Source organism: Coregonus clupeaformis, unplaced genomic scaffold, assembly GCF_020615455.1.
Source record: "Coregonus clupeaformis isolate EN_2021a unplaced genomic scaffold, ASM2061545v1 scaf0094, whole genome shotgun sequence".
NCBI lineage: Eukaryota > Metazoa > Chordata > Actinopteri > Salmoniformes > Salmonidae > Coregonus > Coregonus clupeaformis.
In genome coordinates, this window is record NW_025533549.1 from 228,391 (window position 1) to 243,792 (window position 15,402).

Sequence of the window (15,402 nt, forward strand, 5' to 3'; positions counted from 1 at the left end):
AGCTTATTGAGACATACCCCAAGAGACTTGCAACTGTAATTTCTGCAAAAGGTGGCTCTACAAAGTATTGACTTGGGGGGGGGGGGGAATAGTTATGCAAGCTCAAGTTTTCTGTTTTTTTGTCCTATTTCTCGTTTGTTTCACAATAAAAAAAATTTGCATCTGCAAATTGGTAGGCATGTTGTGTAAATGAAATGATACAAACCCCCCCAAAAAATCAATTTTAATTCCAGGTTGTAAGGCAACAAAATAGGAAAAATGCCAAGGGGGGTGAATACTTTCGCAAGCTACTGTAAGTGCCTTTGAACGGGGTATGGTAGTAGGTGCCAGGCGCACTGGTTTATGTCAAGAACTGCAACACTGCTTGGTTTTTCACCCTCAACATTTTCCCGTGTGCATCAAGAATGGTCCACCACCCAAAGGACATCCAGCCAACTTTACACAACTGTGGGAAGCATTGGAGTCAACATGGGCCAGCATCCCTGTGGAATACTTTGGACACCTTGTAGAGTCCATTCTGCGACGAATTGAGGCTGTTCTGAGGGGAATGCACAGTGTTTGGGTCGATCCCCAAATGCTCTCAGAACTCTAGAACTCCCGAGTGGCGCAGCGGTCTAAGGCACTGCATCTCAGTGCTTGAGGCGTCACTACAGACCCCTGGTTCGATTCCAGGCTGTATCACAACCGGACGTGATTGGGAGTCCCATAGGACAGCGCACAATTGGCCCAGCATCGTCCGGGTTTGGCCAGTGTAGGCCGTCATTGTAAATAATAATTTGTTCTTAACTGACTTCCCTAGTTAAATAAAGGTAAAATAAATAAATAAAAGTACCTGTGTAAAACACTATACAAGGTTGCGTTGGTGTGTGTAAGAGTGTGTGTGTAAAGGTTTCAAAGAGCAAGTTTGAAATAGAGAGTTAGATAGAGAGATAGAGAGAGAGACTGTAATGTAACTGTAAGAAGGTACATTAACAATGTGAATGCCTGGGACTTGAACTTGCTCCTCCTAATTATGTGTACATCATACTGTCAAATCAAATCAAATTTTATTTGTCACATGCGCCGAATACAACAGGTCTAGACCTTACCGTCAAATGCTTACTTACAAGCCCTTAACCAACAATGCTGTTTTAAGAAAAATATTTACTAAGTAAACTAAAGTAAAAAATAAAAGCGCAACAATAAAATAACAGTAATGAGGCTATATACAGGGGGTACCGGTACCGAGTCAATGTGCGGGGGTACAGTTTAGTCGAGGTAATTGAGGTAATATGTACATGTAGGTAGGGGTGAAGTGACTATGCATAGATAATAAACAGTGAGTAGCAGCAGCGTAAAAAAATGCAAATAGTCTGGGTAGCCATTTGATTAGCTGTTCAGCAGTCTTATGGCTTGGGGTTAGATGCTGTTAAGAAGCCTTTTGGACCTAGACCGGTACCGCTTGCCGTGCGGTACCAGAGAGAACAGCCTATGACTAGGAGTCTTTGGCAATTTTTAGGGCCTTCCTCTGACACTACCTGGTATAGAGGTCCTGGATGGCAGGAAGCTTGGCCCCAGTGATGTACTGGGCCGTACGCACTACCCTCTGTAGCGCCTTGCGGTTGGAGGCCGAGCTGTTGCCATACCAGGCGGTGATGCAACCAGTCAGGATGCTCTCGATGGTGCAGCTGTATAACTTTTTGAGGATCTGAGGACCCATGCCAAATCTTTTCAGTCTCCTGAGGGGGAATAGGTGTTGTCGTGCCCTCTTCACGACTGTCTTGGTGTGTTTGGACCATGATAGTTTGTTGGTGATGTGGACACCAAGGAACTTGAAGCTCTCAACCTGCTCCACTACAGCCCCGTCGATGAGAATGGGAGCGTGCTCGGCCCTTCTTTTCCTGTAGTCCACGATTATCTTGTTTGTCTTGATCACGTTGAGGGAGAGGTTGTTGTCCTGGCACCACACTGCCAGGCCTCTGACCTCCTCCCTATTGGCTGTCTCATTGTTGTCGGTGATCAAGCCTACCACCGTTGTGTCGTTGGCAAACTTAATGATGGTGTTGGAGTCGTGCTTGGCCACGCAGTCATGGGTGAACAAGGAGTACAGGAGGGGACTAAGCACGCACCCCTGAGGGGCCCCTGTGTTGAGGGTCAGTGTGGCAGATGTGTTGTTGCCTACCCTTACCACCTGGGGGCGGCCCGTCATAATGTCCAGAATCCAGTTGCAGAGGGAGGTGTTTAGTCCCAGGGTCCTTAGCTTAGTGATGAGCTTTGAGGGCACTATGGTGTTGAACGCTGAGCTGTAGTCAATGAACAGCATTCTCACAGAGGTGTTCCTTTTGTCCAGGTGGGAAAGGGCAGTGTTGAGTGCAATAGAGATTGCATCATCTTTGGATCTGTTGGGGTGGTATGCGATTTGGAGTGGGTTTAGGGTTTCTGGGATGATGGTGTTGATGTGAGCCATGACCAGCCTTTCAAAGCACTTCATGGCTACAGACATGAGTGCTACGGGTCGGTAGTCGTTTAGGCAGGTTACCTTGGTGTTCTTGGGCAAAGGTCCTGTCATCTACGTAAAGAAACCACTCAAACAATGACAGTCAAGGAAATTAGTCATTGTTCAGTGCAGTGTTTCTATATGCATGTTGTCGTAATGTGTGGGTGTGTTGATGGAATCCTTCCGATGCATAGGGCGGCAGGTAGCTTAGTGGGTAAGAGCGTTGGGCCAGTAACCGAAAGGTCGCTGGTTCTAATCCCCGAGCCGACTAGGTGAAAAATCTGTTGATGTGCCCTTGAGCAAGGCACTTAACCCTAATTGCTCCTGTAAGTCGCTCTGGATAAGAGCGTCTGCTAAATGACCTATTATTATTATTATTATAGAAAACATGTATTGAAGCTTACAAATCAAATCACATTTTATTGGCCACATGCGCCGAATACAACAGGTGCAGACATTACAGTGAAATGCTTACTTACAGCCCTTAACCAACAGTGCATTTATTTTTAATAAAAAAAGTAAAATAAAACAACAACAAAAAAAAGTGTTGAGAAAATAAAATAACAGTGGTGAAGCTATATATACAGTGGGGTACCAGTGCAGAGTCAATGTGCGGGGGCACCGGCTAGTTGAGGTAGTTGAAGTAATATGTACATGTGGGTAGAGTTAAAGTGACTATGCATAAATAATTAACAGAGTAGCAGCAGCGTGAAAAGATGGGGTGGGGGGTAGGGGTGGGGGGCAGTGCCTAGAGTGCGCATACTATTTGTATGTGTACTGATGAACAACAGAATGGAACTCTGTTGTTGCGTTGAATTAGTTATAACTGTTTATATTTTGGAGAAGAGTATTTCTGCCAGTTGATGTCAGTTGGCAAACTTTCAGTAATTCAGGGTTAATGTAGCATATTCAATGACTGCAAATGCAATTATAATGGCTTTACACATTTCATCTGCTTTGACCATGAAAGTCACTACACTCCAACCTACATGTAGATGGAAGCCCATGTATCTGATTCTGAACGTCCTGTCTGTCCTCTCTCAGGCCAAACGTCTTCTATTTGACTCAAACTGTCCATTGTTCTTTATTCAAGGTTTAATTTTGAAGAAGAGACACCGACGACCAACTTTGATACTTTCCCGGCTGCCATTCTCACTGTCTTCCAGGTACACTCTGTCTGTCCTTCTCTCCATTTAATGAACTAACTAATTTGGCCTTTCACTCTGGAGCTCTATCCTTCGGAATGTTGGACTAGATGAAAGAATTGTGTTTTGAACAAAGATAATTTGCAATTAGTGGAATATGGTGGTCTGTGTACTTTTTGTCTCTTTCTCTCCAAATGACTAATCTTTCTGTTAGCCTGTGTTATACTTTTATTAAAAGTATTCATTGTTGAACTTTTGACCCTACTGTATAACTAAATATTGTTATTCTTCATCTCTTACACTGAGCCACTCCCCAGAAAACAATATTTTCTATTTCTATCTCAACGGCCAACGGCAGGTTTTGACTGGCGAGGATTGGAATGCAGTGATGTATCATGGCATTGAGTCCCAGGGGGGCGTACGGCAGGGAATGTTCTCCTCAGTCTACTTCATCGTCCTCACACTCTTTGGAAACTGTATCCTCTTTGACTCTCCGAGTCGTACCCCTGCATGGATATCAGAGATTTAATCTGCATGAAATATTCATACAGTGAAATATAAATATATCATGTCAAGTGCTGCAATGAGAGCTGTAAACTTTGACACATTATTTCAGTCGGGGATGGGCATGCCCCTGAACCCCCTTAGGAGGGATCCCCCAGTGAATTCTGGCCATTTCCACCACACATTTCCACCACATCCAGTTTGTTGCTGATGTTCAAAATGTTTGGTTGCAATGCACTACTGTTCAGCCGTGAAAGCCACTAAAGTCGTGTCAAGATTTTTCCTGAGCTTAGTTCCAACCAGACACGCTCCTGAACGTCTTCTTGGCTATCGCCGTCGACAACCTTGCCAATGCACAGGAGCTCACCAAGGTAAGGCTGAGGAACCCAAGAAACCACATTCTACCCAGGGAACTTTTAAAAAACAATTCTGAATAACATTACCCTTGGTTACCCATCCCTTCTGGTTTATTGGTCCAGGATGAGGAGAAGCAGGAGGAAGAAGCCAATAAGAAGCTGGCCCTGCAGAAGGCCATGGAGGTGAAGGAGGTCAGCCCCATGTCAGCAGCCAACATCTCAATCGCTGCGTAAGTCCCCCCCCATGTTCTCCAAACATGGTCTCTCCCGTGTGCCCTCCCAATCTGACACCAGCCTGTCACTCTATTGTGTAGTATCAGATATAGCTGGTTCTGCCCTTAGTCAATGTGCTATTGTTGTTGATGTTGGTGTCTTGGCTCTGATTACTGTCTCTCAATGTGTCTCTGTTGTGATTATTGCCTCTGTCCATTTGCATTCTCCTAACTACACAATTGACATGTTTCTGTCTACGTGTGTGTGTGCTTTGACGACGATCCTTCTCTTTCCCCCGTCTATGGCAATATCCCCCCCAATGGGATTTTAATGTTGGTCATGATTGTCTTACAGAACTGGGAGCCCCTCTGTTATCCTCCTCCCAGGTGGAAGAGGTGACCCAGGCAGCGTATTAAATTCCCTATAAGTGCCATTTGGGATACATTACCAATCAGATACTGACAGGAGTGGATGCTTGATCTGAAACTGATCTCCAATCAGCATTAGTTTCTCTCATTGGCCTTTCACTCATTTAGTGAACATCAATATAACTGATTCATGCATTAGAGTCTGATGGAGTCAATCAGAACATTGTCAACATCAGCGATCTCCTATAACCTATTTACTGTATCTAACCAAGCAGCCACGCCCTCTCCCCACTGGAATTGGCTTTAGGTCTAATTAATTAATAGTGTCATTTTCAGCATTAGGGATGCCATTATGTAGTAGGTAAAGATGAGCAGTATTGACAACAGTACTCTATAAAGAATATTGACAAAACATTTTGACGGTCAATAAGTAATTGGTTTGTACATGACAATGCATCAGTAATGTCAGTCTCAGCCCAGGTGGGACACATCATCTATTAGATGTTTATGACATGGCCTCTTTGTCCTGACTGTGAGCCCAATGACCAGGGCACGTATTGATAAAGACCCTCAGAGTAGCAGTTCTGATTTAGGATCAGTTTGAATAAGATGATATGGATAGGAGGGACCTGGTCCAAGATCAGCACTCCTACTTTGAGACGCATTGTGGATACGTGCCTAGGTCAGAATGGTGGTTAGTTTCAGAAAACAAATCATTGAAATAATGAATTCATCTTTCATGGACAGATGACCAAATTACACACTATTTTAGTTCTTAGTCAACCAAGATTAATAATGAATAAACACATTTTAGATTGACAATAGCCTACTGCATCAATCCTGATGATTGCTTTTGAAGATGGATTTGCCATAAATAGCCTCTTGTTTTATCTGTGCTTTTATCTTCATTTTGATCTTTGTAACATAGAATGATTAAAACGTAGTGAGTTTCATTTGTCAGTCTATTTCAAAGCTGTGTTGATGCAGGCCATTTCTGAGGAAACGTTTTAGTTTAGATATCTGTGTAATGTGCAGTTTTACAAACCTTTTTACTTTTGATTAAGTGAATCCATAATCATATTTTATTCACAAAAGTAATCATGATGTTTATTTAACAAAGACCGTTGTCTATTTGATTGAAAAATTCACTCTTACGGTTTGAAAGGCTTTGTAAACCCATTGTGTATTGAACTTTGTGAATCCACTTTTTCTCTCATTACGTTGACTTGAGTGTTATTTCTTCCGAAAGTTGTCAGTTTTATGTCTTTTGGTAACACTTCAGTGAAGGGGTTTAGTATCAATAAATATTTTCACCCCTCGTAGTCACTTGACCACAGTATGTAACAGTGTGGGGTGTACAGTACTACAAAGTACAGTACTACAAACTATCTTTACTGTATACTGTACACTACCCCTACTGCTGAAGTGTTAACCACTACTGTAGTTGTAGCTCTGATGGACTAGTCCTTCTTGTTCGTGGAGGGGAAAGGTGGACAGACACTTTATGGAGTAGTTTAACTGCCGTCCACCTCTCCCCACCACATCCTTTTGGTTTGTGTCTCATCCTTTCTTTTGTTTGTTTTTTTGTTTTTGTTCTGAATGTGCAGTTTTGTAAAGCAAAATCGAGATGCACTTTCTCGCAGCTCGTCCGTCTCCAGCGTACATTCACCGTGAGTTTTTGCTCTCTGTTACACTATTTTTACCCCCTCTCCTCCCCTTCCCCGTCTTCTCCCCCATATCCGCCTCCTTCTGCTCCCCCTCTCCTTTCCCCTCTCTCCAATTCTGAACCCCCCTCTACCTCACCCCCATCCACTTCCCCATCTCTTCTTTCCCCTCCTCCTCCTCCTAGCCTTCCGATCCCTCTATTCATCACTCTCTCCATCCTTGTGATCCTCCCAGTCCTCCCAGAGTGTTGAGATACGCTTGAAACTGGAGAACCCACTGGTGGCTCACTGGGGGCTCACACTATAGAGTGATATTTAACATAATAATACGTGAGTGTAAATGCATGTGTGAAAATGTGTGTGTATGTGTGTGTGTGTGACTGAGTGTGTGTGTTTCTGAATACTGAATATGTCATTGTGCATAGCGCCAGCTTTCGTCTGCACTGTGTTGACGCCTGAAGTGATGAGAGTTTAACCTGAGCTTTAGAGTGAATAATTCCTATATATATATTGAATGTCTCTGAGCTCAGTCAATTCCCAAGACACTTTGTCAGTTTTACAGCTTGTGTTTTTTATGCCCCGGGGTTTCACTTCTTCAACACACTATGAGTGAGGGCCAAACTAAATATAGTACAGTAGCCAAGTGGTAGTCTGCCATACTAGACAAATCAAATAAAGTGAAACATAGCATTTTGTGGATTTAACCTCTGACCTCTTTGAGATTACATGAATTTGGCTTTGCTGCTTACCTGACACGTCTTGATCATTTGTTAGTAGCAACTCTTATTTCTAAACATTGTGGTGTGGTGCTGTTGTTGCTAGTCTGTGTGTGTGTGTGTGTGTGTGTGTATGTTTCTTTCTTGTCCACTGTAATCTATCTCTTATACCAAAATCACAGCTTACATGTCCGTTTGTCGCTGATATGTCTTATTTGTCTATGTCTTGCATACTTGTCTGTCTGTCTATTGCTTTTCTTGTCTGTCTTACTATGCTGTCATCTTTTAGGAGTTTGATCTACTCCCCGTCGAGTCTTGAGGTACAGGTGACACAAAGGATGCAACTTTACATAAGTCTACACGTACATTCATACTGTACACACAGATTCAAAAACATCTAAAATCATGTGTACATAGAAACCATCATTGAAATGATTCCTTCGGATCATGATACGATACGATATCCCGTGACAGGAGGAACAAAGGGTTACTTCCCTTGAAATCTATATTTCCCTCCCATCTTCATATTAATTCACCAGATTTTGGCCTTGGTGTTAAGGTCATGTAAAACCTAGCCTTTGTCAAAATCCAGCCCCATTTGTCCTGTTCTGAAGCTTTGAACATCCCACAGAGCACCATTAAATCCATTATTAAAATATTGAAAGAATATGGCACCACAACAAACCTGCCAAGAGAGGTTAAAGAAAAAAATAAGCAAACACGCTTGGTGTTCGCCAAAAGGCATGTGGGAGACTCCCCAAACATATGGAAGAAGGTACTCTGGTCAGATGAGACTAAAATTGAGCTTTTTGGCCATCAAGAAAAATGCTATGTCTGGCGCAAACCCAACACCTCTCATCACCCCGAGAACACCATCCCCACAGTGAAGTATGGTGGTGGCAGCATAATCTTGAGTGGCGCAGTGGTCTAAGGCACTGCATCGCAGTGCTAACTGTGCCACTAGAGATCCTGGTTCGAATCCAGGCTCTGTCGCAGCCGGCCGCGACCAGGAGACTCATGGGCGGCGCACAATTGGCCCAGCGTCGTCCAGGGTAGGGGAGGGAATGGCCGGCAGGGATGTAGCTCAGTTGATAGAGCATGGCGTTTGCAACGCCAGGGTTGTGGGTTCGATTCCCACAGGGGGCCAGTATAAAAAGATATGTATTCACTAACTGTAAGTCGCTCTGGATAAGAGCGTCTGCTAAATGACTAAAATGTAAAATGTAAATGTAATGTTTTTCATCGGCAGGGACTGGGAAACTGGCGCTAAATACAGGGAAATTCTTGAGGGAAACCTGTTTCAGTCTTCCAGAGATTTGAGACTGGGACGGAGGTTCACCTTCCAGCAGGACAATGACCCTAAGCATACTGCTAAAGCAACACTCGAGTGGTTTAAGGGGAAACATTTAAATGTCTTGGAATGGCCTAGTCAAAGCACAGACCTCAATCCAATTGAGAATATGTGGTATGACTTAAAGATTGCTGTACACCAGTGGAACCCATCCAACTTGAAGGAGCTGGAGCAGTTTTTCCTTGAAGAATGGGCTAAAATCCCAGTGGCTAGATGTGCCAAGCTTATTGAGACATACCCCAAGAGACTTGCAGCCGTAATTGCTGCAAAAGGTGGCTCTACAAAGTATTGACTTTGGGGGGGTGAATAGTTATGCACGCTCAAGTTTTCAGTTTTTTTGTCTTATTTGTTGTTTGTTTCACAAGAAAAAATATTTTGCACCTTCAAAGTGGTAGGCATGTTGTGTAAATCAAATGATACAAACCACCAAAAAAGGCAACAAAATAGGAAAAATGCGAAGGGGGGTGAATACTTTCGCAAGCCACTGTAGCTTACTATTTAGAGAGTAAAGGAACTAGGAGGTCAACATGTGAGGTATTTTCAGCTGCTGGTGTGATTGGGTGGAGATTAAAGCTGGCTGCCTCCATTATGCAGGTCAGGACTGGCTGCTCACAATACTGGAGAATTGTCATCCTCAACTGTTGCCATCTACAGTACTAACTCAGATGAATCGATGAAACAGAAAGCATATGCAAGGAGAAAATGACATCCCTAATGCAACCCATCACATGTTCTCACATGCCTTTTAGACCTCACAGAAAAGCATCACTATGGTAACTGTGGTCCCACAGGGAACCGTGGCGCTTCTGGTCCAAACATGGCCAGGGGGCATCCCAAATGGCACCACCCTATTCCAAAGTGCACTATTTTTGACCAGGGCTCTCATCAAAAGTAGTGCACTATATAGGGTGCCATTTCAGATGCAGCCCATGGGTGAGCATGTTTAAACCCAAGCATGGTAAATGACAAGTTTACTATGGTGAGCATTTACTATGGCACGCCCTTTATGAACTTGTCCATTCCCTTTGTGATTATTCTGAAGAAGGCCATAGAAGGCCGAAACGTCAATCTTTTAAACTTGCCTAATAAAACGACGTATTTTTTATGGTGAAGCGAGCGTTGCGCCTTTTCCTGTCCAATGATGTCTGCAAATGTTTAGGTTGCACCTCTACTCATGTTGGGTGAGCACCTTCTACTTCTTTCCACATCCATGAAGACCATCTTGTGTCCCCAGCCAGCAAAGTCCCACTGTTGTTTGGACAGCAACTCAGACCATAATGGAGAAATTAGAGATTTGTTTTGTGTGCAAGTTGTGAAGCTTAGATGCTCATGGGTTGATAGCAAAAGATGGTTGTGCTATGGATGACAATGTTTTCTTAAACACCATTGACGCCAAAATAGGAGAGCTACAGGTGAGCTTCTACTTTACTCTAACTAACACCCTGTATCCCTCTCCCCCCTCATCTCCCTTCCCCTCCCCTGTTCACCGGCCCTGCAGTAAGGAGCAGCAGAGAGCCAATAAGATGATGTCGGTGTGGGAGCAGCGCACCAACCAGCTGCGCCGAAACAACTTGAGGGCCAGCTCCGAGGCTCTGTTCAACGAGCTGGACCCCGAGGAGCGCCTGCGTGTCTCCTCCGCCCTCCACTTGCGCCCCGACATGAAGACCCACAACGACCGCCCACTAGTGATGGAGCCAGGCAGCGGGGACAAACCCCGGCCCCCCGAGGAGGTCAGAGACGGAGCAGATCCCCAGCAAGAGGGAGGAGACCCCCACAGCCCACAGCCCCGCAAGCACCACCATCACCGGGAGAGAAACGGGGAGAATGGTGAGAGCAGGCATCACATCCACCACAGCCGCAGTAGGGACCACGACCACCCAGATGGGCCCCTGTCCAAAGAGGGCAAGGGGGAGAGGAGCCGTAGTCGAGAGGGGGGGCAGGGCCACAGGCACCATCACCAGGCTGGATCCCCAGAGGACGGGGTTGACGGAGGGGGAAAGGAAAGGGAGGACCGCCCCCACCACTCCTACAGACAGGGGAACGGGGCCCTGGATAACGGGGACAGAGGGGAGAGCAGGGGCCGGGGCCACAGGGAGGAGAACGGAGAGAGGAGGAAGCACCGCTCACGCATGGTCAGGGCCCAGTCAACACTGGATGGAGACAAATGCAGAGAGAACGGAGAGAGAAATGGAGACAGGGACCAAGGACACAGGTGAGACCAGTGCTGACTGACCAACACATTCTCAATGTGCTTTAATGACCTCTTTTTACTAAGTCATCACTGCAGAGCTTCACTGATGTGCACTGGCTGTGTTTTGAATGTTTTGCAGGGACAGGCAGACCGACTCTCAAGGGGAGAGCTTGCCCACCAGTCCTGTTCAGCCTCTTGCAGGTCTGCAGGCTGGAGAGAAGCAAGAGGATGCTGACAACCAGAAGAACAGCCACAGAGCCAGCCAGGCAGGCCTGAACAGCAACACTGTCCACATCCCTGTCACCATCACCGCCCCGTCCAGAGAGACCGCCATCATACCCAGTCAGTACCCTAGTCTGTACCTAGTCAGTACCTAGTCTGTACCTAGTCTGTACCTTAGTCCAGGGGTTTTCAAACTTTTCTTGCCCAGGGACCACCGCCCAGGTAAACCAGCGACCCAGGGACCTCCATCATATGTTAGCCAAAAAAATTGTGAATGATAATGGCAAGTAGAAGTAATCAACATTAGATTAAAATGAATAGATCTGATAAACAGTTGCATTATTCTGACCTCTCCACAGTTCATTGGAAGAGAAAGTGTGAACTCTAACATAGTCTATTAGCAAGAAAGGTATCTTGGCGGCGTAGAGAAAGTGTTGCTGTTGTAATGCAAATTTTCTGCAATTCTACACATTTTCCCATTGAACTTAGAGAACATTTTGCAGTTTTGAAGCCAATTTTCAGAAATTCTACACACTTTGGCATGGACCTGAGAGACAATTTTGCCATTTTTAAGCTAATTTCCTGCAATTCTATACATTTGCCATGGCTAATGCTGTGTTCCTCTGCTCAAACAGTAGAACAAAATCAATGGACATGTGCCCCGAATGCCTTTTTCTAAAAAAGAAATGTTCGTTTTTTTGACTGTCTAGCTTTTATTTGATTATTTGTTCTCAAAGATGGTATTATGAAAAAATATAGTTCATCATCTTTTTTGCGTGCTTTCTATCTGGTTTTGGTCGTTTAAGTTGACACTGAAATAGTTTTTCCATCCCGTAAATTGCAACTTAAAACCCCCCAGTAATTAGCTCCAATGACTGTAATTTCCTCCATATTAAAGGGATAGTTCCCCAGAGTCGGATGAACAGGAACAGCTTGCATGCTAACTGTTCCTGTAGGCTTCCAATCATTGCACTAAGCCCAGTTAGCATGGGCTAGTGCAACTACCTCTAACTTCCTTCATGCTGGACACAGTGACATAAAAATGGTGACCATGATGGTATTCTGTTGCAGCTAGTGATATTTATAAAATAATTATTTTTCACATACAAAAAAATCCCCACAACCCCAAGGGGGGCCGCGGACCCGAGTTTGAAAACCCCTGCCCTAGTCAGTGCCCCAGTCTGTACCCCAGTCTGTACCTAGTCAGTACCCCAGGCAGTACCCCATGCAGTACCCTAGTTAGTACCCTAGTTAGTACCCTAGTCTGTACCCCAGTCTGTACCTCAGTCAGTACCCCAGGCAGTTCCCCAGTCCTTACCCCAGTCTGTACCCTAGTCAGTTCCCCAGGCAGTTCCCCAGTCCGTACCCTAGTCAGTTCCCCACTGTGTTATGTTCCTCTTAGCCATAGGCTGGTGTAACATCAGGTTAGTATGACTGATCAGCTGTGGGTTGGTTATGTTGTAGTGGAGGCCTGTCATGAGTTCTTTCTCTGAGTGTAATCGCTCTCGCTCTCGCTCTGGCTCTCGCTCTCTGTCTGATAGTGAATAACATAGACTGTGAGAGCCTCCCCCTGAACGAGGAGAAGAAGGACTTGGAGGAGGAGCTGAAGAACGGCCCCAAACACATTCTCCCCTACAGCTCCATGTTTGTGTTTGGACAGACCAACCTGTAAGTCAGGTCCTGAGACAGGGAACCTGTTGGCTCTAATTTATCTTGCTCATATTATGTACAGTATAACAATGCTGTGATTCTACCTATAACTCTACCTGTAAATGCTGTAAGACTAGTCTGGGCAATAACTGTTTCTGCATTTCGATATTGAGTCCAACTCAGTATTATGTTAGCGTTTTGGGAGGGTATGTTGAGTGCACTCAGTGAGATGATCTGTGCTGTACTGTTCAGGGTGCGTCGGCTGTGCCACTACGTGGTGAACCTGCGTTACTTTGAGATGTGTATCCTGTCAGTTATCACCATGAGCAGCATAGCCCTGGCTGCAGAGGACCCTGTGCAGGCCAATGCACCACGCAACAACGTGAGTCCTGCAAGAGTACACACACACACACACACACACACACACACACACACACACACACACTGGGCTGTTGGGTATTTGGGTACAGAGGCCTGAGGAGCAGTCCCTACTAGCGCTATAGGAATTGCCTCCAAATCCCACAACCCCCTCAGTCCGACTGACTGACTAGCTGATTCATTAGGCCTGATTGAGCTGCCAGAAGCTTCTAGAATTTCTGCTAATATCACCTGACAGTTAGACTGTATGAGAGTGCTACAGAAACAAAAATAGTAATAACTATGAGATGAGTGCTGCTAAGGTGATTGCCTGCTGTGTGTCTTGAGGAAGAGGAAAGAAGACAGGCTGTGTGACATCTGACTGAACATTCAATACTTTCTCACCATCATATTTCCTCTGTCCTCTTGCAGGTGCTCAAGTATCTGGACTACATCTTCACAGGAGTGTTCACCTTTGAGATGGTGATTAAGGTGAGAGGTCATACTGGTGAAATTGTTGGAAATGGACATACAACAGTTTCCTCAGTTTGAATAGCACACACAGAGGGTACTCTCTTAGGTTGCAGCTAGAAATAGCTCCACTACAATGCTGCCTCAAGGTGGAAGGAAGATAATAAATATCTGGTTTCTTTTTAAGTACTGCTAGCATGCAAAGCCACTGCGGTAGCATTGGTATTACAGTATATCCAAGATCAGGGCTCCGTATTGGAGTGGTAACATTCACCCATTTACATTCATAATGTGGATCATCTTCCTTATGACTTTAACTCTGTGTGTAGATGATAGACCTGGGACTGCTCCTCCATCCTGGTTCTTACTTCCGCGACCTGTGGAACATCCTGGACTTTATTGTGGTCAGCGGAGCTCTGGTGGCGTTCGCCTGCTCGTGAGTACGGCTTTCCTATGCCAGCTGTAGGTGGGGTTAAAGGGGCAATCTGGGATTCGAAAAACCAAACAGCAGTCACCTCACCACTTGTTTTGGTAAACAGCTGAGGAATGAGGAAAATAGAAACTTAATTTATAAGTCCAAAAATGTATGTACCAATCCCAGATTGCCTCCTTTAAATTGATTGCAGTATTATTACTGTTTCAAATCCTGTTTCAGCCAACAGCACCTCTCCCCTACATTGTGACCTCCACAGGTTCCCCCCTCACAGTCACACACTGACTCTCCCTGCTGGCGCACCTACAAACATACCAGTCTGAGTGGTGCTCTCACTCACCCACCATAGCCCAAAACATTCCCCCAAACCAACCTCTCTGTACAGCTCTCAGGGACTCCAAACCGCCTTGCCTGTGGGTTGTTGCTCAAACTCTTCTTTTAACCGTTAATCACCCCTCCCATCTGTGTAATAGGATGTGTGTGATTTGGTTAATGAGTGTGCGGTTAAGCTGGGGAGGGGAGGTGGGGGGGGCTTCCTCTTAGTGCTAATATTCAGCTGGTACTGAGAGGGAATGTCATCAGGTGCTTCTATGGCAAGTAACACACACAGAGTCTCAGACAAGCACAAGTACACACACACACACACACACACACATACACACAAAGACAATAAAGGGAGGTGAAAACCAGTCTTTTCAAGCATGCCGACCAGTAAAAGGAAATAGTATTTTCTCTCCCACAACCAGCTCAGTCAGCTATTTTGCACCCAGTGGTGTCATTATGGGGTTAATGTGTAATAACCTGTGAAGTAGCCAATTGTACCACCTTTTTATTGCTGTTGTGTCTATCCTACTCTTCTCTCTGTATATTGATGGTTTTCTGTGTCGCTGACTGTCTTTTTCTCCTTTCTTTAACTCTGTCCCTCCATCTTTCTCTTTTGTGGCTTGGATTGCTTTCAGGAGCTTCATGGGGTAATGCCTTTGTGATTGCCTGCTTTTTCCCTGTCTTTGTCTTTTTTGCCTTTCTTGCCAGTTTGTCTGTTTCTCTTTCTGTCTCTGTCTGTCTCTCTGTCTGTCTCGCTCTGTCTCTCTGTCTGTCTCGCTCTGTCTCTCTGTCTGTCCATCCGAGTCAGCAGAGCCTATGCCCAGCATGTAGCCAGCAGCCTCATGCTCATTTCTCAGTCCATTTGCTTAATTAGCCTGTATGGCTACGTATCTATAGATTCACCCTCATTATATTACTGTAGATTATTCGGTCACACCCTATTTGGATAGTGCCATATAGA

At 45.1% G+C, this 15,402-nt stretch overlaps 1 protein-coding gene across 1 annotated transcript in view; it reads left to right on the forward strand.

The window, feature by feature from the left end:
• Positions 1-15,402, forward strand: part of LOC121582603 (voltage-dependent N-type calcium channel subunit alpha-1B-like) — a 206,301-nt gene that overhangs the window by 128,073 nt on the left and 62,826 nt on the right. Inside the window, exons 14-25 of the mRNA XM_045213246.1 lie at positions 3,570-3,642; positions 3,980-4,097; positions 4,429-4,496; positions 4,605-4,711; positions 6,670-6,732; positions 10,292-11,005; positions 11,124-11,326; positions 12,748-12,874; positions 13,109-13,238; positions 13,646-13,705; positions 14,014-14,120; positions 15,077-15,088. Of these exons, the coding sequence (XP_045069181.1) occupies positions 3,570-3,642; positions 3,980-4,097; positions 4,429-4,496; positions 4,605-4,711; positions 6,670-6,732; positions 10,292-11,005; positions 11,124-11,326; positions 12,748-12,874; positions 13,109-13,238; positions 13,646-13,705; positions 14,014-14,120; positions 15,077-15,088 (1,782 nt within the window). The remainder of the gene's footprint in view (positions 1-3,569; positions 3,643-3,979; positions 4,098-4,428; positions 4,497-4,604; positions 4,712-6,669; positions 6,733-10,291; positions 11,006-11,123; positions 11,327-12,747; positions 12,875-13,108; positions 13,239-13,645; positions 13,706-14,013; positions 14,121-15,076; positions 15,089-15,402) is intronic.